The 27,382-nt window shown below is 49.5% G+C and overlaps 9 protein-coding genes across 9 annotated transcripts; 5 read left to right on the top strand and 4 right to left on the bottom strand.

Annotated features, from left to right (window-relative positions):
- Window positions 1–2,407: 2,407 nt before the first annotated feature.
- PFICI_10637 (uncharacterized protein) lies at window positions 2,408–3,055 on the top strand (the record flags this gene model as incomplete). The annotated part of the gene is made up of 2 exons (XM_007839218.1): window positions 2,408–2,871; window positions 2,923–3,055. The coding sequence occupies 2 exons, from the start codon at window positions 2,408–2,410 to the stop codon at window positions 3,053–3,055; spliced, it is 597 nt and encodes a 198-aa protein (XP_007837409.1).
- Window positions 3,056–4,494: 1,439 nt separating this feature from the next.
- On the top strand, window positions 4,495–7,093 carry PFICI_10636 (uncharacterized protein; the record flags this gene model as incomplete). The annotated part of the gene is made up of 5 exons (XM_007839217.1): window positions 4,495–4,803; window positions 4,855–5,400; window positions 5,493–5,634; window positions 5,697–6,817; window positions 6,878–7,093. The coding sequence occupies 5 exons, from the start codon at window positions 4,495–4,497 to the stop codon at window positions 7,091–7,093; spliced, it is 2,334 nt and encodes a 777-aa protein (XP_007837408.1).
- Window positions 7,094–7,276: 183 nt separating this feature from the next.
- Window positions 7,277–7,628, bottom strand: PFICI_10635 (uncharacterized protein; the record flags this gene model as incomplete). Its single annotated transcript, XM_007839216.1, has 2 exons — window positions 7,277–7,422; window positions 7,484–7,628. The coding sequence occupies 2 exons, from the start codon at window positions 7,626–7,628 to the stop codon at window positions 7,277–7,279; spliced, it is 291 nt and encodes a 96-aa protein (XP_007837407.1).
- Window positions 7,629–8,250: 622 nt separating this feature from the next.
- PFICI_10634 (uncharacterized protein) lies at window positions 8,251–9,672 on the bottom strand (the record flags this gene model as incomplete). The annotated part of the gene is made up of 1 exon (XM_007839215.1): window positions 8,251–9,672. One exon carries the CDS (start codon window positions 9,670–9,672, stop codon window positions 8,251–8,253), a length of 1,422 nt encoding a protein of 473 aa, XP_007837406.1.
- Window positions 9,673–11,097: 1,425 nt separating this feature from the next.
- Window positions 11,098–11,751, top strand: PFICI_10633 (uncharacterized protein; the record flags this gene model as incomplete). The annotated part of the gene is made up of 1 exon (XM_007839214.1): window positions 11,098–11,751. The coding sequence occupies one exon, from the start codon at window positions 11,098–11,100 to the stop codon at window positions 11,749–11,751; it is 654 nt and encodes a 217-aa protein (XP_007837405.1).
- Window positions 11,752–12,078: 327 nt separating this feature from the next.
- On the bottom strand, window positions 12,079–12,347 carry PFICI_10632 (uncharacterized protein; the record flags this gene model as incomplete). The annotated part of the gene is made up of 2 exons (XM_007839213.1): window positions 12,079–12,170; window positions 12,221–12,347. The coding sequence occupies 2 exons, from the start codon at window positions 12,345–12,347 to the stop codon at window positions 12,079–12,081; spliced, it is 219 nt and encodes a 72-aa protein (XP_007837404.1).
- Window positions 12,348–14,454: 2,107 nt separating this feature from the next.
- PFICI_10631 (uncharacterized protein) lies at window positions 14,455–14,862 on the top strand (the record flags this gene model as incomplete). The annotated part of the gene is made up of 1 exon (XM_007839212.1): window positions 14,455–14,862. The coding sequence occupies one exon, from the start codon at window positions 14,455–14,457 to the stop codon at window positions 14,860–14,862; it is 408 nt and encodes a 135-aa protein (XP_007837403.1).
- A 435-nt stretch (window positions 14,863–15,297) lies between these two features.
- On the bottom strand, window positions 15,298–18,183 carry PFICI_10630 (uncharacterized protein; the record flags this gene model as incomplete). Its single annotated transcript, XM_007839211.1, has 1 exon — window positions 15,298–18,183. One exon carries the CDS (start codon window positions 18,181–18,183, stop codon window positions 15,298–15,300), a length of 2,886 nt encoding a protein of 961 aa, XP_007837402.1.
- Window positions 18,184–23,346: 5,163 nt separating this feature from the next.
- Window positions 23,347–26,574, top strand: PFICI_10629 (uncharacterized protein; the record flags this gene model as incomplete). The annotated part of the gene is made up of 2 exons (XM_007839210.1): window positions 23,347–26,403; window positions 26,458–26,574. 2 exons carry the CDS (start codon window positions 23,347–23,349, stop codon window positions 26,572–26,574), a joined length of 3,174 nt encoding a protein of 1,057 aa, XP_007837401.1.
- Between the last annotated feature and the right edge of the window lie 808 nt (window positions 26,575–27,382).

Below are 27,382 nucleotides of genomic sequence, written 5' to 3'. Positions count from 1 at the left end.
AATTGATATCTCCAGCACTTTAACATGGCGATTCGACTTCTAGTGCTCCATCAGGACTGATATGGAGATTTCTCACCCTACGTTTCCCGCGTGAACGTGCCTTGTGATCACATCACCGCCTTTTCTCCGTCTTCATTTCACTATTCAAGGTGGAGTAGAACCCCAGCTTCACAGATTTGCCGGGGTTCACTCCAGGTGGTGTGTGGTCAAACAAACGAACGAACCACCTTGGGCATCGCGCTGCCAAGACGGACGCTCTTGCCCCATCCCTGTGATAGCAATGTATCCCGAGGCCAGCGGACATCGTCGCTATTGGGTTTTTCTTCTTCTTCTTCTCTATCCGTCCGACTTGGCCCTGTTGACTGTTTGGTGTAACAAATCGATTGCGCCGCTATCTGTAGCCACTGGGAGTGCCTTTCCTTGCTAGCCACCTATGCCATTAACAACGGTTCGCTCATTTTCATTGTTCCATCGTCTTCATTGTCGCCAAGTCTTGCCGAGTTCCAAGACCTTTTGGATCCCCCTTTAGGTCGCTGATCCTCGGGTCGAGAGGAAACAATCCCTCTGCCAAAGGCCACTGCCCCATGTCGCAGGAACAGTCAAATCTCCATGCATACATAGGTCGTAGGTATGGATGGCGGCCATGCGGCAGCTTGAGCAACAAAAACAGTAGGTGGACTGATTGTCCACGCCACCAGTGACAGTGATGGCTACCACACGAGCACTCCAACACACCTCTTGTAGTTTCGTTTTGCTTTCTGCGACTGGTCTGTGTCGGACATGCCGTGGCCCTCTCATTGGCTGCTTTGACGCCCTGATCAACCATAGTGGCATAAAGAGATTCCGGAATTGTATACTCTCAATTTGTCGCCAGTCGTGTTCCAAGTGCATCTACAGCCTTCTAAAATGAGGTTACCACAATGGAAGATTACCCGGGCAGACTCAGCAGTTCCTGAGGCTGAAACGAACAATTGCTGCATTAAGATATTTAAATAGCCCGGGGCAAGCGGCGCAAAATGTTGTCTCACGGCTACAGACAAGATTCACATCAAAGTCAACTAATAAACAAAAAGGAATCAAGACACTAATACGGAATAAACAACGCGTAAAAAGATTCGAAATGTCAACCTGCACACACGTTGCGTTACGAGATGCGCTACAAAGTTCCTCTCAGGACATGGTAAAGATTACCGGCGAGGAAACCAGATGTAGCAATTGCCTGCAGCACACGAGATACCCTATAGACCTCGGAGACGACAATCATTGGTGCTGCCAGGAGGTGAGACTTTGGTGTGTCCAATGGATAAAGATTAATGCTAACAATTCTTAGTGCTTCCATGGAATTGCTGCTGCAGATGCACAAAGGGCTAAGATTCAGTGTCATTCATGTCGCCAATTCGTGAACTATCAGATCTTTGTTCAGATACAGGCTAAGCAGTCGACAGATGTGTGCAATCGATCGCATATGTTGGCCAGCAAGATATACCGTTTAACCATTCCTGTTGCCATGGCCGTCATTCTGGGATTTGCGATCCTCCAAATTTCTGTGGAATCCACCGTGGTATCATCAACCACATACACGTACTCCTTTTCACAGTTCTTTGTGTATCCTTAATCTTGCTTTATATTCAATGGTGGGGATTCTCATATTCTCGGTAAGATCCATCGCACGAGCGCCAGTCGAAAACCACTTGGATCAATTGTTGCAATTGTCAAAAATGCATTGCTGTTCTTAGTCAAAATAGTACACGAAATATAAATAGATTTCTCTATTCGTACATTGCAACATGGTCAAGGAGACAGAAATGAGCTGCTTTGGGCAACAGTGGACAGCAGTGTGATCAACTATTGGAGTAAGTGACGTAGACACACATTTAGGGGCAGCAGATGCACCATCATATGAATATGCATCGGCTATAATGAAAAAGGCGAGCACCAATACTCGAATATATATACATCTTTTGATTGATAGACCACCCATTGATCCTAATATTTATGACATTTGTTTCCCAAGAAGCAAGTTCAATAACCGTGCTCTGGGCCAATCGTATTCACCTACCATAAACAGATTCATTGTAGTTGCGTCGCATCTTAAATCAGGAGACACCAATCAGATCCATTGCGGCTACAGGATGAAATGCGTTCACACGTGCCAATTTAAATCAGAAGGGGGGAACCCCCAGAACCGTTAAGGGCAGCTCATCACAACTTCCCAATCAGGCAATTGGTTACCAAGACGGGTGTGGTGGACCGTGGGGCATACTAGGGATGGGATATAATACTGGAGAAGGACTTCTGGGGTAGAATAAAACTGAAACTAATTTTGTCTTTTTTTTTCTCCGGAGCAGTAGTTCATCTCATAAGTTATTCTTTTTGACGAGAAGGGATCTCTTGGCCGAAACTAAAGATGTTGTCGCTTCCAATCTTGTGGCTCTGCGTCTCCGCCGCGCTCGCCATCCCGGCGGGTAAGACGCCGCCGATCCCCCCGGCCGACCCGGCGCCCACGCCTCCGGCGACCATTCCGGTCTGTGCCTCGACGAGCCTGCCGTGCACATTTGCCGTCAACAACATTGCCTACCAAAAGTATACGCCCTTTCCTGGCACCATTGAGGAGGGTCTCGACTCCATGACCTTGGCGTTTGGTGTCATGAATGATGCAAACGACATTAGTACGGCTTGCAGCTTTACGAATGGAAAGTATGGAGGTCAGTGGTCCGACAACGGAACGAGGTGGTACTCGTGTGGTTCGAGAACCATCGTCGACGAAGATGGCGCCCAGCATGTGTTGAAAACCAATGCACGTTTCGATTGGAATTCGTGGCATCTCACTGTCAACCAGACGTGGGTTTGCGGTGATGACGAAGGGCAAGAGTAAGTTGATATCATTATCACATGGAGCTCTTGGCTGAATTTGTTCTTCAGATCCAGCATTGGCGCAAATGCCACAGTACTGCTGGCACCAAAATGTACAAACGAATCCACCACAGCATACAATTTCACGGAATGTTCTGCACCAGACTTGTTGGGCGATGGGTTTCCTTTCCTGGGTAAATGAGTGTTCTGTGCAATCGAAGGGATCTGTAATTCTAGTTGATATTTTAAAAGTAATCACCAGCCACGTTCATCACATCAAGCTGCGCCTTAACTTTCGAGGCTCTGTGCGTCTGTGCCGGTCACCTTTCAAGCCAAAACATTGACTTTTCACACAACCTCAAATCGTCAGATGTGATTTCTACATCTACATGCTGACCACTACTGATGTAAGGATAACGGGAAAAGCTTTGACGGCATGGCTCGAGTCGAAAATTTGAGCTAGAAGCTCCGACGTGAGCGTGTAAATGACCCAAAGGTTCGATTCCGTCAATCTTTGAGACAAACATGAAGGGAACCAGATTGGGATTTTACCGATGGGAAAAACATAGATTACAGAGCAAGATCAAACTTTCTCTATTCGCGAGATTTCATAATGTCCAGAACGATGTTACAGCGACCAGTAGTGAAAAGGCAGCAATGAAATACCAAAGCCTATAAGCAGCATTCGCCCTAGTCTGGCCTTAAGCTCCTTCGATATAAACAAAAATCTGTATGATGGATGTAATGAGACGACATTGCTGTCCAAACGAGCCAGTTCCGTATTGTTTGTAGAGAGCAAGGACAGAACGTGACGCGAAAATATGGCGATCCAACAGAGGTAGAGAGGCAGGATAGTCAGAAACTGGGCTATGGTAATCCACCGCATGATGATGGTAAAGATCCGACCATCATTAGGCTGGAAGAGCACAGGCAACTCCCATGTGTCGATGCTCAAACTCCCGTGCCCGAAGCTATAATGAGTCCGAATCTCGCAAAGCCAACAGAAATGGCCGGTCTTGGTGCTGGTCATCAGGTGGGTACAGTATTTTTTGGATTTGTACGAAGTACTTGCCTATAGACATGTATCAAATGTGTTCTTGTTTGGTATCGGTATCTACTACACACCTATGTAGCAACTGCGGATGCTTCACTAGTGAGGTAGGCAGGTACAGGCAACACTGGACCTGCTGTGTAATACTCTGTGCAGGAAAACTGTAGGTGTCCTAAGGAGGGGCTCAAGTGCTACAAAGTCCAGTCCGTGGCGCGCTTGAGATCGCGGGGTAGAACCCACCTTGATTCCTTACGTGCAGTGGAGCACCGAACACATCTGCCGCAAGGGGTACCGTCAACCAAGAAGGCACAACCTCAGGGCCTAAAAAGCAATGCAGGAACGCGGGAAGCTGGAAGTTCGCGCCTTCGATGAAAAGGGACTGATTCGATTGCCCCACGTTGTGACTTGTTGGTAGTCTCAGCGTACATAGGTAGGTAGCTTACATTAGGCTAGTTGCCGTCGATAGTATTCCGTTTCCATTATCGGCGCGCCTCCACGTCAACTCCCAGACTGTTTGCCGACCCTGTTCAATTGGCTCGGCAAAAGAGACCTGCTCGGGACCAGCGTTCGTATAGAATTGCTGCTGAGTCATGGATGACGATTACGATTCGGGTGATGACCTCTTTGATGGGGTTGACCCCGACCAACTTGCGACATCTCAAAAAAGAACGCGCGAAGCACACAGCAATGACGAGCTGCAGGAAGCGAAACGCGTCAAAATCACCAGCTCGGGTACAGAAGTCGGCGAACTTATAGACCTTGCCCGCTCAATTCTCCATGAAAAATTCGGACACGACAGTTTTCGCCATGAGCAAGAGAAAGCTATCGACGCTATTCTCAATGGCCACAATGCGCTGACTATATTTCCGACTGGCGGCGGCAAGTCGCTCTGCTACCAGGTTAGTAAAGAATGGCCCTCATGGAAGGCGGCAATCTGACCAGGATCGAAGATTCCTGCGGTAGCGTTCGAAGAGATGGACAAGCAAAGCAATGTCGAGAGGGACTTCGGATCTGGGATTACCATTGTTGTGTCGCCATTGATCGCCCTCATGAAGGATCAGACCGATGCCCTCAAGGCCAAGGGCATCGCCGCCGAGTGCTCTGACTCGACAAAAACCTACGAGGAAAACCAGCAGATACACGCTGATATCCATTCAGGTAGACTGCGTCTTCTGTACTGCTCGCCAGAGAAGCTCAACAACGAAGCCTTCGTGGCCAGCATAAAGCACGTTCCCGGAGGCATTAGACTTATTGCCGTGGATGAAGCGCACTGTATCTCTGAGTGGGGCGCGTCTTTTCGGCCGGAGTATTTGAAAGTGGCCCGGTTCACAAAGGAAATCAAAGCCGAGAGAGTTATTTGTCTAACTGCGACTGCGACGCCACGGGTTATGGACGACATTTGCCAGGCCTTTGCGATCGACAAGCCTTTTGTCTTCCGCACCTCTCCCTACCGGTCTAATCTTCAGCTCCTTGCAGAAAGCACCCTAACCAAGCAGGTCAGTAATTCTTGCAAGTCTGTGTGAAATGTTTCTATTGCGAGATGTACCGAGACGTCAGAGCAAATCGCTAATTTTCGCGACTTGATTAGGACAAATACCCCAAGCTATTCCAATTTCTCAATGACCACCCTGGACCGACTCTGGTCTACGTAACGCTACAGAAGCAGGCTGAAGACATGGCCAGAGACCTCACTAAGCAAGGCTTTGAGGCCGAAGCCTTTCATGCTGGCAGTAAGTAATTTGCAAAAAGCTGCCACAAAACTTATTCACAGTACTAAAATTCAATGTTATAGTGGATGCAAAGAAGAAAGCTAAAATACAGGAGCGCTTCATGGCTTCCAAGCTTCGCATTGTAGTTGCCACAATTGCGTTTGGCATGGGTGTTGACAAATCTAATATTCGCAACATCGTCAATTGGGATCTCCCCTCGACGGTTGAGGAATACAGTCAACAAGTTGGTCGCGCTGGTCGTGATGGCCTGCCTAGTACGTGCTTGATGTACGTCTGCCCGGATGATTTCTATATTCGAGAGAACTTTGCCCGTGGCGATCTTCCATCAAAGCTAGCAGTGCGAGCTGCGCTGGAAGATGTTTTTACATCTGAGGTTAGTCATGAGTTTGAAGGCAATGTTCTCAAGTTAGGACACTCGGAGCTGTCCAGAACCCACGACATCAGAATGAGTCCTCTTGCCGTGTTATTTGCTACATTGGAGCTTCGTTTCGGTCTACTAAGAGCTATTACGCCGGAATACACGTCGTGGAAATTCAAAGACAGGGGTGCCTATGTTCCAATTTCTCAGCAAGACAGATCGCCCGCTGCCAAGGCGATCGTCAGCTACTCGAAGAAAGCTCTCACTCTCTACCACTTTAATCCCAAAGAAGCCATGGCCGCCACTGGTATTCTCCGCTCAGATTTGATGAACAAGATCAATGAGTGGCATAATCGAGGAGCCATCGAATTAAATGCTTCCGGTGTCGTCAATCGGTATCGTATCTTGGATCAGCTTCCGTCCAATGACGTCGAAATCGATGCGTTGACCGAGGAGCTCTACGCAGATATGCAAAATCGCGAGAAGGACGCACTCAATCGCATGCAACAGGTTGTCAACCTAGTTACCGGACGCCAGTGCTTTGCATTTGCTTTGGCGGAGCACTTTGGCATGGGCCTTCCTTCAGGGAAGAATAGTTGTGGCCACTGCACCTTTTGCATGACAAAACAGCCTGTGATCCTTCCAAACAAAACGATACCACCTGTTGATTTCGAGGGAATCAAGGAAGTACTTGCAGCTTGTGATGTACGTGATGATCCTCGGTTCTTGGCCCGAGTGGCATTCGGAATCAAGAGTCCAAGGGTAACATCGCTCAAACTTGCCAACAACCCCGTCTTCGGATCACTTATTGAGCAACCATTCGACGTAAGTATCACATATCGAATTTCTACGGCTTCAAGAGTTAACGAACTAACTTATATGCAGTCCCTGCTCAAAGAGTTTGAGCATGCTTGCAAATCCGCGCAGTACGGCGCGTTCCAAAAAAGCTCTCAACAGCCCGCCAAATCGGGTTCACAGAAGAAGGCCAAGTCATCATATAGTGCTCCTTCAAATTCTTCATCCAGAGGAAGTAGAGGCAAAAGTTACACGTCCCGCGGTTCATACGGCAACACTCAAGGCTCACATGGCAAGTCGTACTAAGGCAAATTCCAGAGGAAATCTGGCAAGCAGAGGTCAGGAAGGGATTCTTCTCACGATTAAATTTGTGCATCAAGCAATAAACTCGAGCCAATCGCTGTAACATAATTATCACTATTTAATACATTGAGCTATATGCGCCCTTTGACAACATCCAAACATAATAGTCCAACATTTTCGAGGCCATTAGTTGCTCTTCTTCTTGGTACCACCCAATGCATCTTGGACAGTCCCGCCAATGCCTCCCTCTGAAGTAAACTGCTTGCCAATTGCACCCTCCTTGTCAAATGGACCACCAATGCTCTGAGCTGCTCCGCCTAGTGCACCGTGCTCTAAGTATTGTTTAGTATGCTATGGCTCGCATAGTAGACGTCAATCAGTAAAAATACTTACCAGTGAATTGCTTTCCGATGGATCCTTGAGCGTCAAAGGCCTTGGGCTTGTCCTCGCCGATTCCAGCCGTGGCGGGAGTCCTTGTTGCGGATGCCATGCCGGTAGAGGTCTTGGACCCAGTGTTGGAGCTGCCGTGAGAAGACATGTTGAATTTTGTTGGGAGATGTTATGAATTAGAGTTTAAAATTGGTCTGTATTTGTTTTCATTTGAATGATTAAATTGTGGTCAAATTAATCCTTCAGTGATACTATTCTATGAAGCGATAATTATATGCAGTCGTGCTGATGGCGTTTGTGTATGAGCCCCACCTTGACTTGTGAGGTCATGATGCGCACATCGGACATTTTGCACATGTCATTGACGACCGCCGCTAACTCTATTGTTTCTTGCCGTCATAGTTTTTGAGCCTCAGCTCGACCTTTAGCTTCTGCGCCAGGATTGCCGTAATACACGCAGATCTGAATTTTGATGAACATTGGACATTTCTTCGCGGTCTTCAAATTTATGCAAGCATAGTAGGTTCTCCACCACGCGTCCATGGACGGATCATGCCAAGAATCGTCATTGCTCTGCTTACCTTGATGTGGAGATTTATTATATACATAGAGTGCTGCTTGGTCTTAGAATCGCTCACAATCATGAAATCATCTACTTTACTCCATATCCACATACTTACCGTTCCAAATACATCAATGACTTACCTTGTCTGCATCATGTAGGCGTGGATGGGACCTTACGTTGTTTCCTCGCCGTTAAATTCTACCTATTAAGGCGGCCAATCAGTCCTGGGCCGCATGACGCCAAGTCGTCTCCCGGATCTGCGTCTGAAGTTTTCTCGCCATCGCGCTTGCTGCCCTGTTGCTCTGGGGGTGGCACGGTGATCGGGGCCAGGGACTCTCTCAAGATAGTCAGCCACAGCCGGTAATCTGAACCGATCCCGAATCATGTTGATCAGAGAAAAAGCTTGCGTGTTGGGCGAGCTCTCCTTCAAGGAAGCCTGGGAAAGAAACGCTCGGAGTTCGTCTGCGGAATCATTACCGTCGCATCGGCGTGCCCAGTCCACGACCCCGGCAGCGAGATTTGACCAGTGGACGGCCCACTCGGCGTTGAGACTGCCAGCAGCCTGCCGAAACTCAATGGTTGGTTTATTCGGTGACAGGACGCCTTTAAAGTTGTACGTGGACATACTAAACGTATGAAGCAGCTTGAGGACTACACGGCTATCACTAGCCGCCTCAATCTCTTTCCAGGCTTGAATGACATCTGGCGCAGGGTTGCCGGGCGTAATGCTTGGGTTATTGAAGGGATTCCCCAGAAGACCGTATTCCATATCGTGGGCCTGCTTTGCCGTGTAGCCATGTGCGAGGAATGACTTTCGGCGTGTGCTTACACAATACATAGAGTTCTGCCGATGATTCGGGTGCAACCGTTGGAACCAGACATCAATGGCAAATAGCACACCTGCTATCCTCTTTAGGTCCTCTTCTTCATACAAGACTGACCCCTGGCCAACGTGGACGTGAAGCCCACTGGATGTCGGAGTAAAACACAAGAAATGAGCTCGGAGAATGCCAATGGCATTCGTGATCTCAGCGTCGCTTGCAGCGTTGTTAGCCTCCAACACTGGTGTAATGAGTTCAATGTCTGCGAGATCAAACTCGGTTTGTGGTGGATCAACGCACTCGACCCAATCACCTGCGTCCAAATCCGTCGTGATACTAGAGTCGCTATTCACATTCCAGCGGAGAAATCCCGCACCTCTCGTCAAGGCTGCGCGGGGATGCGTAGGGTCAAAGGCTGGTATCGTGAAGCCCCCAGGCACGTTGACCTGGACGCCATTGGCCACGAGGACGTCGTATATAGCCACCCGCACCATGGTCATTGCCGCATTCCAGGTGCTCATACTCGCGGCGCCGGAACTATCAGTCGCGACGGTGTGGCGCGCGACAATCACGTAGCCGTCCGTGATCCGGTACCGCTGGTCGGGCGCAAGGGCCGTTCCTCCGTTCCCGTCTTCGTCAACGTCGAAATGCCATGGCACGAGAAACTCAAACTCGATGCCCTTGGTGAGGACGGGAAATACCCTGGGAGGTTTCTTGGAATCTTTGCTGGGGGCTTTTTTGCCAGAAGTTTTGCCAGCACCTTTGCTGGAAGATGCTTTGCTGACACCTCTGCCTTTGGTGGCCATGTTTTCTCCTCGTGCCTGCCGGGAAACAATGACCGAAAACTGATTTTCGTGGTAGCAAAGAAACAATTCAGTGACTCTTCTTACCTATATCTTGTGTGTAATATCGTATCAAACCATCTCTTCACGTTGAGGATGCTGCTGTTATATGGGTTTACATTTGGGCTGTTCTCTTGTCCTCGAGTCTAATTACACTGTGTTTGTTTTCTAGAAACAAGTCCATTGTCCTATACAAAGGTGCTTTGATACGTCTTTGATCATTTCGGCGTATCCTGAGACCTTTGGATTTCGCACGACTTGCAAGAGACGGGACTGTGTTACGATGGTGCCGTGACGTGCTGGTCGATCAATTAACATACGGCTTTGAGCAGCAGGAGTACACACTCACCCGTGTCTGAATCGACGCCATTTCCCTTCCTCCACAGATTGATTTGCTACTTTCCTTTCAGAGAATGAATACGACGAAGTATGCGATCATTTAGAGATATTTGCACACCATTCGCAAAAAGAAAACAGAAAAACGTTTCTCGTGCATTGATATGTACGTGCGACATGATATACGACAGATATTGACTCCTTTCGAGCAAGTCTTCATGGTAGTCAGCAACAGATGACCAATTCGCAATAACTTGTTTTTCTTGCACTTATTCCATTGGCGACGGAGTTCAAAACAATTGTTCTTCAAAGCCAGTTGCCTTTGTGCTTTCCGCCTTCTTTGTTCCCCCAATGTGCCAAGCTTTGTTCCAGCCCGTTATCCACGATAGGTATGTGGAAAAGATGTGCAGTGGGCAGTGCACTGCGGGGCTACATTGCGGCGTTGCCAGCAAACGCACTGGGACGGACGCATTGCGGTATCAAGCATAACGAATTGCTCGAACCACGATGTAATTACAAAGTTATCAGATCATAATGCATGTTAAAGGGGGGTCAAGAAACAATGTACCAATCTAGCTGTGAGTCATTCTTGAGCATCTATGCATTTGATGGAACGGATTAATCTAAAGACGAGTGTAAACCCGCGTGTTGTGTAAGCCAGACCGTATACTCTGCATTAAATCCTGGTAGAATAACCCGGGGCTTGCATCAGCAGTGGCTTAAACAGTCACATTGGTGGAGCAAATCTTGCATCTGTGAGTCAGTTTTACAACGCGACCAGCCCATTCGGGCTTAAGCATAATCCTTCAACGAATTATCGCGAGATCCAAAAGTACCCTTCACATTCGGATTCGTAGGTATAGGACTATATAATTAGTATAGGATCATTTATCTTTTCATTTTATTGAGCCTACTATAGACCACCGCAGTCATTTCAAGTTACCGAATATTACCGCAGTAACAAATCAACCAATCGGAACAATACTCTCACCGCTACGCGCAAGCCCCGAGTCAAATCTCTGACCTTTTCACTATACTATTCAAACAGACATCATGGCTTTCTCATTCCCACCTCAGAGCTACGAAGTCAAAAGTCAGCGACTCGTCATTCGCGACCCAGTCCCAGAAGATGCAGAGGCATTCGTCGACCTCATGGGCAAAGTAGAGAACCTCCCCATGGGTGAGACCGAAGCCATGACGGGTCTCACCGTCGATAGCGTGGTGGCGCGATTTGGGCGGTGGAAAAAAACGTCTCTGGCGGGCAAGAATGCATTCCTGTCCGTGGCACTGCGCGACACGAACCAGATGGTTGGCTGGATGGGCTTCAACTGCTTCCGCACCAAGGAGGAGTTTGACGGGACCGTGCCGGAGCGCGACGAGCCCACGCCCGGCCTCGAGGGCCGTTACCTCACGGACGTCGGTGTCAATATCGACTACCGGCACCGCCGCAAGGGTTATGCCCTCGAGGCCGTCTGCTCTGCCGTCGAGTTCGCCTTTGAGACCATTGGCTGTCAGGTTGTCCGGCTCGAGACCTCGCTGGTGAATGAGCGATGGCGCGGGCTCATGGTGGCCATTGGCCTGGGGGATTTTGAGGAACAGGCGCCCTCGAGCTATAATGGTGAAGTTGGCTGCATTTACAAGGTCCATAAGGATGCATGGCAGAAGGTGAAAGCTGATCTCAAGGCCAAAGGGAAATGGTATGTCTAGTATTCACGTATCAAGTCATTTCATTCAAGGCGGCATAGACAGGAAATATGAATTATTATTAAGAGAAAAAAAAAGAATTATGGCGTTTAATTGGTCTATTCGGTCCACTGAACAAACAACCTGCAGAAGCGCAAGATATGAGGGGCTGTACAGGCAGTAGCTCACGAGTTTGAACTGAAGGGGAAATTATCTAGGTAGTCAAAATACAGCCGCAGTGTGCGTCGCTTAGTCTTATTACACTCAAATGATGTCTAGTTCGGTTGCCCGATTGAATCTATAATATACATCCATGATGATAGCCGTTGAAGAAAGCAGTTTGACGTTTTCTTAGCACCCGTCGCAAGCATCCGTTTCCGCCTGCCTCTTTTCACTTCCTTCACTGCAGTTGTAACCACTGCGACCATCAGGGCAGACATCGTCTAGTAAGAAAATTAGCACTCGTTCATCAAAAGATATCCATCATCCTTACCGCGGGCGTCATGAGCACTACGGCTTTCCATTCCAGCTACATCAGAGCGAGCGAGCTTGGCGTGAGGAAGGGCAGCGGAAAGAGCCAGAGCAGAGCTGACAAGGACGAGGAAGATTGAAGACTTCATGTTGACAGAGTCGAGAAAGTAGATTTTAGTTGATGAGCTGATCAATGCGAGTGACCGGAGATGTGTTTAGGATCGTGTTTTAATCAAAGACGTTGATGAAGTTGATCAGTATGTATGACTGGAGATGTGTTTGAGATCGTAGTGAATCAAAATCCGTCCATTTTCTGGAACATCGAGGGCCATTTATACTATTTCCATGCCGGACTGACCTGGCTCTGGATTTAGGCCACCAACAATCAACTTCACGAGCAACATACGTCGTACTTCTTACTGTGCCTCATTGAGGCGCTTCATCTAACGACTATACCAACTCGCGTGCAGGGTCGCATGGATTCAGGGTATGCCACGTTCCTACAATGCCAGTACCATGTCCGCGGGTTACTTTCATGCATGCGATTGGCCAGGAAGAAAAGCCACGAGGAGACTTGGTGTTTACAACTCGGGTATCGTTGGCCAAGTTGAGTGGTGTGCCTGGCGGGGGCCGCAGCAGGCGCAGCGATGAGGCGGTAGGGCTGAAGTACAATTTTGGACACAACGTGGCCGTAAGCTGACTTAAGTCAGCCATTACAACCAGACTTGTCTCTTCTCGGTAAGCAGACAGCATCTGCCAAAGGATTTCTTCTCAGCTTATTCCTGAAACAGACATAAAAAAAAATCTACCATGTACTATTGCTATTTGTCGGCATGCCGATGACCACTTGGTTCGGCCGGGACCGAACCGGGATCTGATGCACATGTGCGCCTCGTAATCTCCAATCAACGCTCCATTCTCAACAGGCATTGGGTAATCCTGAAGGATCATGTTGAATTAATGTGCAATTGAAAATTGTCTTCTCTCGCTTAAGACTTATCAGCGCCATAAGCTCTATTCTAGGACAGTGAGTGTTGCAAAGACTCGTCATGCGGCTGACTCTAGAGCCACACAATTACTTGATTCTAGAAAGTGCGCAAATCTGAGCGATGACAACTCCATAAAGAAGAGCAATACAACAAATTTTATTACATCTAGTGCAGGTATTTCCTTGATTCAAAACAACAATGCCACTTGATGATATCCTCACGTCATTGGCTTTGGAAGCAATACGCATCCATTTGACATGGAGATCGGACCGACCCCTGTCATGATGCTGATATCGCGTATAGAGTCTGCCTGATATACTTGAGAGCCTCATGACTACATCGAAAATCTATACCAAGCGTAGAAAGCGGTGAAACTCTTGCTGGTCACAGGATCTTTACCCTAGTCGAGTTCTATCATGGCGTCAAGCCCAGTTCCCTTCTGGGCCTTCACCGAAGAATGAGAGAATAAATGTTCTTCTACATGGAACATGACGATCCGTCCTATCAGTTACTTGGCACGAAGCTAAATCAGGGAAAGACATCCTGAATTAAACCGAGCGAATACGGTGTTTGCTATACCCCGAGTCAGGATTGATAATTTGCCACTGAAGTATGCTACTGTGCGTATCAAGCATGAAACAAGTCAGACGTTGTCGTCATCAACTATTGATCTCATTTTGTACATACACGCTGTATTGCGGTGCAGTTCCTTTTCATACAAGCAGGTAAACTTGACTGTTTGCACGCGATGCTCTGATGTTGGGTGTTGCATGTTGCATGTTGGAAGCTGAATGCTAGATGTTGCTACGAGAAATAAGCAATATACGAGCAAAGAGCAAACAAACAAAAGTACGTTCGAGCAACTACATTGAGGTTTACTAAAAACACAAACTAGTACCAAACAGACAAAGGTATGCTTGACCAATTGATTTGAAAATGAATGAAGACGAATGCGAAAACAATGTTTGTGAAAAACAGACATGAGTCACTTGGGTAATCTCAGGTGATATTTCCAGGTTAGCTAGTCAACATAATAATCAGACCTCAGATGCAATTTTTGCGCTCAAATTTTCTTCAATTATCTTACATATTTACCAGGCGAAGTTCTGTATCCTTTAGAGGGAATATTTACCCTTCATCTGACCAAAGCTAAGACACAAAACGAAGCCCCAGATTATAAGACTACTCCTGGTTCACCTTCCAGCTCCAATTGGCCAACAAGAGTTATCAATCACAGCCAATAAAAATCAGTCACAGTCAACAAAACATGTCAAAGCCATCAGACAGCACCGCTGCCCCTTCCTCGCGAGCCTCATCCTCCACTCAAAACGGCCGCGCAGACTCCACCAACGCCTCGGGTACAGGAGCCGGGTCCGCTACGGAGTGGCACCCCATGTCGCCTCAGCCTAATAGCCGCCCAAACTTGGATGACCGCAGACAACTATCCAGCATAAGCATCTGCATGGGACACCGACCTCACACAATGTTCCCCAATCCCCCGTCGACGGGGCGTCCGATTGTTCCCAGGTTGCCCAAGGTGCTAATGGGCAACACTGCCGTCGTCTGGCCTGATCCGTGGCCGGTGGAGCAGCGTGGCGATGCTGAGGATACCCGTGCTGCACATCACGGCAAGAATGGTACAGACGGCACTCCGCCGCAACGAAAGAAGGAGTGAAATATGACGGACAGATCATGGCATGGGTGTAGTTTGATGTTGGATTGTGTTCTGGGGCACTTTGCCAGGGCAATGAAAATCAGAGGTCGATTTTTGAAGGAGGTTTGGATTGGATGTGCTTCGGTCGTGTGGGAATGGGAACATCATTTCATAAAAGTTGGATCGATGATTCGAAATATCATGAACAACAAAAAATAGGATCGGAAACAGGATGGGTTCTGTAAGAATGTTAATGCTGCGAGACAAATGATAGAATCAAGGTGTCGGGGCTGATGGTATCTGGTAGTTTTCAATGACACTTGCTGCTCGAGACATGTGTTCTTCCAGTGAGTTCACTTTCTCTATTTGATGGTGGGAATTCTATCGTAATCGCTACAGGTACAATGCCGGTGTATCTGATGCATAAAAACAAGGTCTAAAGAATGTAGTCTGATTTTACTCCACCGTTTTCCACTGCTCCTCCAATGTCTTGAACAGCCTCATGCCGCCATGAAACTTTTCCGGGGATTCCCCAGCTTGCTGGCCTAGAGAGGGATTTTGCTGTCGTAGAATTCGCTTCATTTGTGGGACCGTCTGGTCGTAGATTTCTCGTCGGTGTCGACTGGAATGGAGGAGCTCGCCGACGTCGGGCGGGAACCGGCGCGAGCACACGACGAATTGCTGCCGCATACGCGTCGAGTACATTTCGCACATGACTCCCTGCTCCTTGAAGGCGTTTCTCAGCGGCATGTGTTCAGCAAGCTCATGCTGCCTTGCAAAGTCTAGATAGCACTCTGCGCAAATGTGACAGTCGTCCCAACCATACCAACTGCCTCCTTTTACCTCCTCGTCTCTGCAGCAAGGAGGGATGCTCGCGTAGATCTCGGCGTAAGTGATCAGAGCGGCCGGGTTGTTGGTAAAGTAAAGCTCCAAGAGTCTGGGCATGTAGTTTCGCAGTCTGGGATGTGCAATATTGAAGCAGCAGCGCAGCGGCTTGCCTGTGGCATGTCGCACCGTCTTTCTTGTAAAGATGTTGGCGACATCCAAAGATTCGCAAACCACCGAATAGCAGGCGCCGCACACTTGGAAACCCAGTGGGTCGCCAGGCAAAGTCCACCACTCGGTATCTACCACACCCGCCTCCTCGCACGGAGGGTGCCATTCGAGCTTCTTGACGGCATCCCAGAAGCAAGAGAAATCCTTCTTTTCCTGTGCGCGCGCCATGGCGATCTTGATATTGAACTGTCCGCCTAGAGCGCAGCGGATATGGGTATCTCGCGCCTCGGTGAGGCCGGGGACAATCGTCCATTTCGGTTCCTCGCCAGTGTGTATGACCTCGTCGCAATAGCAAGCTGCACAGACGACGAGGTCCTTGGGACCCGATACGGGCTGGAACCATTTCCTGCCAAAGGTCCTGACGCGCTCTCCCTGCCCACAGCGAGTAATGCCGATCCGGGCTTTTGCTTCAACGACAAAATTATCCCAACCAATCCGCGGGTTAGTATTCTTGCTGTCGGCTGCATACTGTCTTTGTATAAAGGACAAGGCAAAGTCGCACGACCAGACTTCTGTGGGGCCCTGACCTTGTGGGTGTGCTTGAAAAAAGGTTGCAAGTGACGGAGTACAACCAACGTAATCTTCATAGCAAGCCTCACAAACGAGAAAGCCAGGTATCGCGTTATCTCTTGTGTTGTACCATTTGATATTCGCAGCCGAAGCAGTCGACCCCAAGATGCCATCGCCGCCACGGCAGTCTGGAATATTGGATCGACGACGCATATAGTCAATCAGAGGCTGCAGATATGAAGTCGTGACGGCTGTAGGAAACATGTGATTCTTGAAGCGCGGGATACTGAAGCGGCAAACCCGAGGTTTTCCGTCGTCAAGCGTCGAACCTTGAAAGAGATTGGCAAATTTTGTTGTCGAAATGTGATCGGCGTAGCAGCGCGAGCAGATGAGAAAGCCTGGAGTTCCGGGATGAGAATACCAGGTTGTCGAAAATGTCGCTGGCGTATCAATGCAGGAGGTGACAACGGCTTTTGATTTCCAACTGTGGGATCGCAGCCTTGGCCGTGACACCAGCACGGCAGCGCCCGGTCGGGCAGTTTCAAATGATACGGAGGGCTTACCACCAGGTGCTCCGCCATTCAGCTGCGGTACAGCTGCCGGAACGTCGTCCAGCGGCTTCTTCGGTGGTCGTAAAGGTGTAACTACCGGTTTGCTTGGACTGGGCGAAACTGCGAGGTCTTCTGTCGAGGACGCTGGCGTCTGGAGCTGCACAGGGCGACTTTTCTGTGTCGAGTCTTCTGACGCTGACTTCAAATCAAGGCTCACGGATTGCATCAACTCCTCAATAGGATCTTTGACTGGCATGGGCGAGACCAAGGGAGGAGTTGGAAAGAAGGACATTGCATCCGGCGATTGCGGATTGGATACATTGGTGCTTGACGGTAAAGATGATGTCGCTGATGAAGTTCTCTGAGCACTAACCGTCGGAGACACCACGACGACCTGTGGTGGTATCGCGGGTGCTGTTGTCGGCGGAATAAAGGACGCCGTGGGAAAAGTCATATAAGTTGACGGATCCGGTGTCGTTGCCCCAGATCCTCCTGGTGTCATTGGCGGCTCAGAAGAGCTGTACGCTGCATGTGGGAGTGAGTCTGCCCCTGGAGACTGTATCTCGCTTCCAGCTTCATCTACCACAGAGTAAGCCGGCGGCGGCGAGCTAGGTATCTCTGGGTCGAAAGGAGGATCCGGTGGTAGCGGAAATTTGGAACGGAAGCCGCCATTGTCACGTTGAACAGGACTGCCTCCTGACGTTACCCTGTGCTGCGGAGGCCTAGAAGGTGGTGAAGGAAAGCTGGTAATCTGGGTTGGAGTAACAGGACCGTCATTTGAAGTCGTCACGGTCTGTGCCTGCGCATAAGAAGCTCTAGATACTGCCTGTGTAAACGGGCTTGCAACCTGATGTGGAGACCGTGGGGGCAGAGGTGGTGGTTTCTGATGCTGTCGTGAGGCCTGTGCCTGTGGTCGATTAGGAGAAACAGGGGGCGGCGGGAAGCTAGCATATCCAGGACCATGAGCCGAAGAAGCATCAAGGTATGGCGCCGAGGAGGACCGTAAGCCACCAAGAGTCGAGGTGCTCGTTCCAGGAGGCGCACCTACGGGCCGCCGGGGAAGCGGTGGGGGAATCTCGTAAGATGGCGATGGCACACCGCATTCTGAGCTCAAGGACGGAGTAGGAAAAGGTGAAAACTCCGGACCGGGTGAAGTTGCCAGTCCCGGACGCGGAGACCGGGGTGGCAACGGAGGTCTATAATTATGGTCGTGAAAATATGACATTTCGTACAAGCAAGGGTCAATCAAAAACCCAAGGTCGGGGTGTTTTTGTGTTCCCCTGAGCACAATTTGTGCTCAGAAATGAAGGCTAGATTACACGGTCAGCAGCTGTGAAGGACACGAGAATTCAGCTTATTTGGTAATCACATGCAAAAGCCAACGGGCGAGTTTCCTCGTGGCCGGTGTCGTCGCCTTCTTCCTGCAGATATCTTGTATGGTTCACGCAAATTCAGTGGTCTGTCACGAAGTAACCTCAAAGTTCAAATGGCCAAACTACGTGCGCGGCTTTAGCGGTGTCTTCACTGAGGCTGCGCCAGCGAAGGACGAACCGCAACAGCCACAAATGAGATCCACTTGGGCAGCGCCGCGGGTGTCACCGCATTTGCAGGATCATCGCAGTTGGGCGAGAAGGGGCTCAGCCATCAAAATAGGTGAACACTGAATAATACTTGTATCGCTTGAATTGAAAGACGACGATGCTGTGATCAGAGTCCATCTTCGTCCTGACCTCATCAACAACGGACGTATCGGCGAATGGTAGATGTAAAGTCTGTCCTACGAGGTACAATATTGGACAGGTACAATCAATTCACGAAAATGAAAGAGGGCTGAAATAAACTTTTTGTTTCGGCAAATATTGCACATGATGCAGAGTGATTACTCTGGGCATGATGATCGACTTGCTTTCAACGTGTCGGCATCTGCATTGAACAGAAAAACAAATCGCGAGTGCATACGATGTACATCACAAAAACATGGAGTAGCTATATAAACCAGCCGGTCCTTTGCACCATACATCGCATCAGCCAGGTGCGGATATGTGAGAATGGTATATTCAAAGCGCGTGTTATCTTCCTGTCGCCGGGAGCTCCCATCGTCTTCGTTGGAACATGACTGTGGAATCACTGAGTGCTGATACTGAGAATTATGCAATTGCACTGGAAGGTCTGAAGCCCTACACGAAGTGAAAAATCCATCTTGAGGCTTGACAAGACCTGTTTTTGCCACAATGAGTTTCGAGGCGTTTGGTAAACTATTATGAGAGGTGCGAGAGGCGTGCTCTTGGGGAAAAAAGAACTCTTCTTGACTCGTGCGAGGGGCGGTCAAGCGTGAAACGAAGCCTTTGCCGGCGGCGGTCAGCGGGTGAAGCCGATAAAGATGGCCGGGCCATGGCCAAAAAAAAAAACCGGCCAACCTGCTTCCGTGGGTATTATTTATTATTTCCTTTTCCGCTGCCGCACCGCGTCAAAAGTGCCTGTAAAGCAAATATCGTCATACTATTTTTGATTGCTTGAAACATGTTGTAGGATTCTTGTACCAGCTTACTCTCGCATGCAAATGGGCCCTCATGGCCCGACGCAGACCCCGAGCCGCACGCGCAGCAGAGTTGCAGATCAGCTGTGTATCGGCTGCTGTGGGATTGCCGCTTGATTGGCAGGATGATTTACTAGCCGCGGCTTCTGAGTTGAATCGTGACCATACAAACTTGGGAAGGTATCTGGCGTGTAATCCTGAAGAGAAGGAAGATCCTTTTGTGTTTGATCTACTTGGGATATAACCAAGATTACCTATTCAATCTCTAGAGCTGACAGCGAGTCACGGCAGTCTCTCGAACCGGGCTAGGTCTAAATGCAAGCAGGCAGTTTAGAAGAAATCCTGTCGAGAATAGCAATTGGTTGATCATCCTACCTTATGATCCCCTGGCTCCGTGCTTTCAATAAGACGACTGACTGATCCTCTGCTTGCTTGCAGGACTATTCAGCCGCGATAGTAGGAGCATTACCCAATATGGTGTCGAGCTTGGTAATATTTACATCACCATCGCACTATACTACACTGATCGAGCCATTAGCATTGCCTTATCATCATTCGTGGCGTCACTTTTGAGAACATGGGACTGCACTGCACTACACTGCATTATGTGTATAGAAGCACAGCACAGCACAGCACACGCTGAACGCCGACCCCAACCAAGCAATCATCCCCAAATGATCCCTGCAAAAGGGATCCCAACTCCGTGAACAGACAGACAAAACACGCGACCCCGCATAAGTGGCTGGCAGTGAGTGGACTGGGCTCCCGAGTTTAGCGCGTCCACTTCCACATTAGAGTTCCACAACTCAATCTTGTCAGGTGGTACGTATCGTGGAGTTTTAGTTCTCTTGAATTCACATTTGCCATCTGTTGCCTCTACCTCCTTGTGACCTTGCCGGTTCGTATGTTGACTATATCGCTTTTGGTATGTCTTCTTGGACGCCTCAAGACGTATCACGATTCTGATTGTCTGCTTAGACATGATGCTTTGCTTTTGATCCCTAGCGCAACTCCCTAAGGGGCACAGTGAAGTAAGGTATGGTGCCATGGTATTAGGACTACCTAGTATCTACTGCCTACCCATTCAATAGCGGGGTCGGCTCCAAGCAGAACAGAAACGGACGAGGGCCCGAGTCGGTAATTTATAGAGAGGTTAGCATTCTTCGGCAAGTGTGCAACGAGGTCGGAGCAAGATTAGATCCTAGTTCATCTCGCGGCTGGCCGCAAGTACCATGAGCACGAAAAGGCAGATATTGTCAATAGTTGCAAGTCGAGGTCAATAGGCATTGCCATAGCACAAGAAACGATAAAATACCCGCTTGCCGTCATAGATATCTATCAATAAGAATAGAAAGAGTGGACATTAGTTCAGGCTATATGTACTGCTCAGGGGATTATCTTCGAAGGATGTGGCTATGTCGAGGTTCTTCGTGCCCCCCAATCAACCTACCTTGGGTTCAATCGAACTTATTATGTACTTCCAGGTCACATGATTGAAATCGAAGCAGCGCGCATCAGTAATGCACACGTCAGATTAAAACATCAAATGGGCTCGCCTGGTCTCTGAAAAGGTAATGTGAGGGCCGACTGAAGCCAACTAACTAAACGAAAAGTCAGCCCAATAGCTGTCTGGAGTCGTGCCATATTCTGACGTCCAGTATGCCCACCTTCCGCATGTATTTTTGGTCCGCCAGCCGCCGCTGCCCAGTCGGCAGAAGGCAGGCAGGCAGAGCCTTGCCTAGTACCTAACCTCCCATCCCTCCACATCCAATAATCTAGGGGCCGTTGGAGCACATCGCTCTTCACTTCTCCGTTGGGCAAGATACGGCGCCCTCTGCCCTCGCTTCCGCCCTCGCTTTCCGCTGTGGTCTGGAACCGAGCCCTTGATGCATCCTCCGTCTTTGCAGCTTACCTCCGTGTGAGACATGCCCCCCCTCTGCATATATGACGACGGGAAACGGTTGTCCCAGATCGCACGTTGGGACAACAAGATGCTGCCACCTCTCGGAGCAGTAACAAACCCGCTCGCTAGGCAATGTTCATGTCGTCCATGGTTCTCCGGGTCCCGGCTTTTAGACATGTATTGCCCGTCTATGTAGGTGCTCCGTGCCTAATGTAGTCAGCCCTTCATTCTATTGAGCTACTCTGTGCTGTCCGTGGCACGGATATAGTCCTTGAATCTACTTGGGCACACGTCGGCTCAACGCCTCAGATATGGGATTGCTGTCAGGGTGTTGGCAAATTCATTTTGCCCTCTGCAAAAGTCGCAATACTGGTAACAAAAATTTGAAGAAGGGAGAAGAAATCACTGGTATTTGTGATTTATGATACATTTTGAATCTCTAGTGTTTGAACCCCAACAATCCCTGACACCGGTTGATCATGATAAGAAAGCACGGCAGGAGATGGAGTACGCTTTTGCTTTTCTGCTCTGCTGCTTCGGGTCTACATAGTACTTACAGTGCATGCATATACTACCAATCTATATTTTCACGTACTGGCTGGCTGTCGATGGCTGCGAGACGCGTTACACGGCCTGGAGAGAGAGGGGCATGGCAACATGGGGAGGAATCACCCAGGTGCTGTAACAGTGGATTAGCTGGTGGATGGCCGCTCCTTGGCCCTGCCGTCCCGAAAAACTCCATAAATTTCCAAGCTTAGGCCGATACTAAGGAGTCTAGGAGCCCGCCAAAACAGCCTGCCAAGGGGGTCATCCCCGTGCCTGCCCATAAATAAAAAAGATAATAATAAGACGAACACGTCGCTTCCCTGGCTGGCTGACTGACTAACAAACTCACTGACTGCCTTGACTGCGTTTGTCTGACTGCTCTGTTTTGGCGTTCCGATAAATTGTTTACCTTGAATTATTCTTCTTCATCAGCGACAACGAATGCAGCCTGGGGCAACAAATTATCCTCCTCACCTGGACAACCTAGATTACCTTGAGCATTCAAGCATTCAAAAAAAAAAAAAAAACGACTGCGACTCACGATTCAAAGAGAGAGAAAAAATCCGAAAAAATTCCTCAGCTTGAGACGCCAAATTCGTTCTTGATCGCGTTCTTGAAAAGGGTCGGTCGGTGCCACCGGGCGGGCGAGACGACAGCAAACGGAGAAAAAGCATCTAACCTACCTAGGTAGCATCCAAACAACATTCTGCTCCAAACCAAGGGGGGGAAAAACTGCCGCCACCTCCAAATTCATTGGACCTGCCAGCAGCCAGCACAGAGACAGAGACTTCTGTCGCGGCATTTGGAGCGACCGACGCAGCCAGGGCCCGAAGCTGATCATCTCGCCCTAAGAGAATAGGGCGTGCAGGCTCTCATCACTCTCCACCCTCGCTACCTGCCTCTCTTTGTCTGTTCTGTGTTTTCTCCCTCTTATCGACGGTTTACAAATCCAGCGGACGTGCAGGCGTAGCGTCACACGAAACTTGCCTAAAGACCATCTCACTGCGGCGACACTAGCACATACCATCCCGTCGTCGGCTGGGCTGCTGACCACAAACCACATTTCGTCGTGGGGCTGATGTACGCTTTCGCCGTTTCTCTCCCTTGAACATAACGAAGGAACTCTCAAGTTTGGCCCAACAGTCCAGTCCAACAACTTGCAATCGAGGCCAATACAATACAACACCAGAACTCCAAGCGTTGTGCCCTTAACTGAGCCACGACATTCCAGTACATTTATCCCTCTGTCGCCTCGCTCTACGACTTGCCTGCACCCGCACAGGCATCCGCACTATTTACAACATCCCCCGACGCATACCTTTCTCCGTTGTACATACTGCCGCCAGTAGGAGCACATGAGGTCTTCTATCTACTAGTCAGCGCAGCCTCTACAGCGGAGGAAGATGGATCAGTCGACGACGCCACAAGCGCTGCCGCGTTCGCGGCCTCGCTCCAGCCAGACGACTGTATCCGTCAACTGGGAGGACGCCGACTCCGTTTCACCGCATCCTCGCATCAAGTACGAGGTTGCCGAATGCATCGAAACAAAGACCATCACCACTACTACGACTACGAAGCGTTCTTTCCCTCCCATGTTTGTACGAGAACCTAGATCGCTCACGTCTTTGGACTCGAAAGAGTATCCACTCGCCCGCAAGCCAACGCCACCCGAGTTGGCCAACTTCACATTCGATGTCGATGAGCACGGAGCACTCTCCTGGATTGCGGACAGCGAACCTAGTCATGATGTTGGTTTCCTCCCATCTATATGTCACCCTGAACCTGTCGTATCCTTGATTGCTAACTCGCTACGCCGGCATCATCAGTCCTTTCACTCCTTCGATGATTCTATCGAAGATGTCGATGCCAAGACCGAAATCGCATATCAAGTCCCCCGACAATCCCACAAGAACCCTTCTCGCTTTGACAATGCCCTTCACGATGACCAGGACTCAAATCCACGTCCCGGCTCACCTAGTGCCTACGATGCATGGCCGCGAGTTGGTGCCAAGGTGTATCGTCATAACCGATCGCATGCCAGTGCTGTTTCGAACAAACTGCGAAGAGCCATAGCCCGTGGAAAACAAAAGGAGACTGCGCCTGAGAACGAATCCAGGCATGGAGGCCTTCCTATCACTCCTGACACATCCGAGCTGAGCGCGTCCTCGAGTCGCCCCCCTCTAAGGGTTCGGCGTTCACACCTAGACTCATTTGAGACGCCCGATGATTCCGAACCGAGCCAGGTTCAGGCAGAGGAATACTTCAACATTGACAGCCCGTCTGGCAGTGATTCCCATACAGTCTTCAGCGGCAGTAATGTGGCTACTCCCCCGGTTACTGCTGCCGACGCTGAATTATTCGTTGATGCCGACGAGTCTCTGCAGCAGTCAATTCGTGCTTTGCAACATCCCCGCTCTATCAACACTCTTGTTGCGCAGGATGCTAGCCTCCCTAGTCCACGTCTATCACCGACATTACAAGCCGCCCACTTGCATTCAAATGGGCGCGAGGAGGACGACAATGTGTCGCTCATCACAAATGACGACACTGCTGACGAGGAGGAAGACCCATCGGCCCTCCGCGAAGTCACATCCCGAGCACTACAACGCTTTGGAGCCACCGAAATGGCGCGTTCTAGTCTGATGAGTAGTCAGCAAATGCTAGACACATACGAGTCGATGCCAGCCGAAATGCAGTCATTCATGATGTTTCAGCTGCTTCGCCGCTGTTCCCGAAAAGTACTTCACGTTGTTGCCGATATCGTGAATCCTGCCTTGAAGTGTGATGTTCTCAAAGATCTTCCCCTAGAGTTGACGCTACACATCATTTCATATCTCGAAGTCCGCGATCGGTGCCGTGCCGCTCAAGTATCAAAGACGTGGCGAAACACCATCGACAGCGATGAAACAGGCTGGAAGGAGCTTTTCGACAGAGATGGATTTACCCTTCCCCCTGGTGAACTGGAACGAGCAATCCGAGAAGGTTGGGGTTGGCAAGATCCGGTTGGTCCGGAGGGCTGCGAACGCGACCTCAGTTTGCAAAATCGCCTCACGGCCAGTGAAGCAGAGCTGCGTGCGTCGAAACCAGAACCCCCGGCACAGAAATTGCGGAGTTCTAAGCGTAAGAGAACTTTGACTCACCTTGGACATGACCGCTACAAGCGGCGTGCGAGTGCTCAGGACCATGTCGTCCGAGCAAAGGAGCAGACTGAAGAGGGAACCTCCGAGGTCAAGATGCACAAATCTGAGGGCCCCAATTCGGCTGCTAATGCCGCGGCCCTCGCTGTGCCCGAACCACTCATTGGCCTTTCCAGTCTTCGCAAGCTTCACCTCTTCAAGTCCCTGTATCGACGCCACTACATGATCCAGAAGAGTTGGACCAGTGGCAAAGTAAAACCGAGTCACGTCGCTTTCGCTGCTCATCCACGACATGTCATCACCTGCCTTCAGTTTGATGAAGACAAGATCATCACCGGTAGCGATGACCAGCTTATCCACATTTATGACACCAAGACCGGTAAACTGCGCAAGAGGCTAGAAGGACATGAGGGTGGTGTCTGGGCTCTGCAGTACGAAGGCAACATTCTCGTATCCGGATCTACGGACCGCTCTGTTCGCGTGTGGGATATCGAGAAGGGCCTATGCAGTCAAGTCTTTTACGGACACACTAGTACTGTCCGTTGCTTGCAGATTCTTATGCCCAAGAACACAGGCAAGATCTCCGAAGATGGCTCGCCAATCATGATGCCTCCAAAGCCATTGATTATCACCGGTTCCCGAGATAGTCAGCTGCGTGTCTGGCGTCTGCCGGAACCCAACTCTCGGCGATACATTCAGACTGGCCCGCCTGCAAATGATGCGGACTGCCCATACTTTATTCGCACACTGCACGGCCATACCCATTCAGTTCGTGCCATTGCGGCCGATGCTGACACTCTTGTCAGTGGCAGTTACGACAACACAGTACGTGTTTGGAAGATCAGCACGGGAGAAACTGTTCACACACTCACTGGTCACACTCAGAAGGTGTACAGTGTTGTGCTGGATACAGCTCGTAACCGCTGTATCTCGGGCAGCATGGACAGCTTTGTCAAGATCTGGGACTTGGAGACAGGAGCTTGTACTCATACTTTGGAGGGCCATACTCTCCTAGTCGGTCTCCTAGACCTCCGGGACGAGCGCCTGGTCTCTGCAGCAGCCGACTCGACCCTGCGCATTTGGGACCCAGAGAGCGGCCGCTGCCAGTCTACACTTACGGCTCATACTGGTGCTATTACCTGTTTTCAGCATGACGGCCGCAAGGTCATTAGCGGCAGCGACAGGACTCTCAAGATGTGGGATATTCGAACAGGAGAATGTATTCAAGACCTGCTCACAGACCTTAGTGGCGTCTGGCAGGTGCGCTTTGATGAGCGACGATGCGTTGCTGCTGTGCAGCGTGGGTCACTCACATATGTCGAGGTAAGCCAATTGTATGAGCAATCCCAATGTCGCAATTTACTAAAGTATCATTAGATCCTTGATTTTGGGGCTGTCCGTGATGGCAAGAGCCCCGAAGAGCTCGGAAAACGCATTCTTCTCAACCCTTCCGAAGTTCAGAGACTGACGGCAACTGATAATGACGATAATTAGAGTTGATCCTGTATCCAGGTGCTCTGTGGCAGTCATTTGTCTTTCTTCAGCTACGCATTTGGCGCATTATAGACGGACGGCGAATTTGCTCGTTGGCGTTTGCGGATCAATAACCTATTTTCACGATACCTCTTCACTGCGGTCCCGTTGGGCCGACATATACCACATTGCACGACTGGTTCAGTTCATTGGCAATTCTTTTCCCCCAAGGCGTTAGACATGGCAAAGGAGCGGCAGCATTCATCTACGGCATTCACATAACCTTTTCATGGAGGACAGCACTGCGAGTACAGTATCCACCAAAAAGGACGAAAAGCAAACTTCAGACATGAACAGAGCGAGCTAGTAGGAGCAGCTCTTCCAGCATACACCGGAAAGCATATGCAGGCTCATAGGATGACAAAGAGAGGTTTTTGACCTGCAAGAGTATTTTAAGGGGCATTTGTCGGCAAGCAGGGCGTTAGAGGCAGGTCGATCATATTAATTCTTTTCTTTGCTTTTGCTTTTAATTGTACACAAAAGAGGACTTGTGCAACAACAGCGAGATATCCGGGGGAACACTTGCGCATGTAGTGTTAGGCACTGTCAAATGAAAACATGAATTTACTCTGAGAAGCGAAAGGTTCATTTTGAAAACCAATAGACGGCAAATATGCAAACATTGCAATATTCATGAATCAGGTGACGCGACAAGGTCTCTACAACCCAAAACTACATGAATAAGTCATTGACATGATTGTAAAAATTCGTTTCATCATTCATTGCTCGGTAAAAGTAGAATGCAGTTTGTGAGCACTTCTACGCAACC

This window comes from Pestalotiopsis fici (assembly GCF_000516985.1).
Source record: "Pestalotiopsis fici W106-1 unplaced genomic scaffold PFICI_Scf_7, whole genome shotgun sequence".
NCBI classification, from domain to species: domain Eukaryota; kingdom Fungi; phylum Ascomycota; class Sordariomycetes; order Amphisphaeriales; family Sporocadaceae; genus Pestalotiopsis; species Pestalotiopsis fici.
The sequence above is the reverse complement of the archived record's forward strand: the minus strand, read 5'-3'. Positions and strand labels throughout refer to the sequence as shown.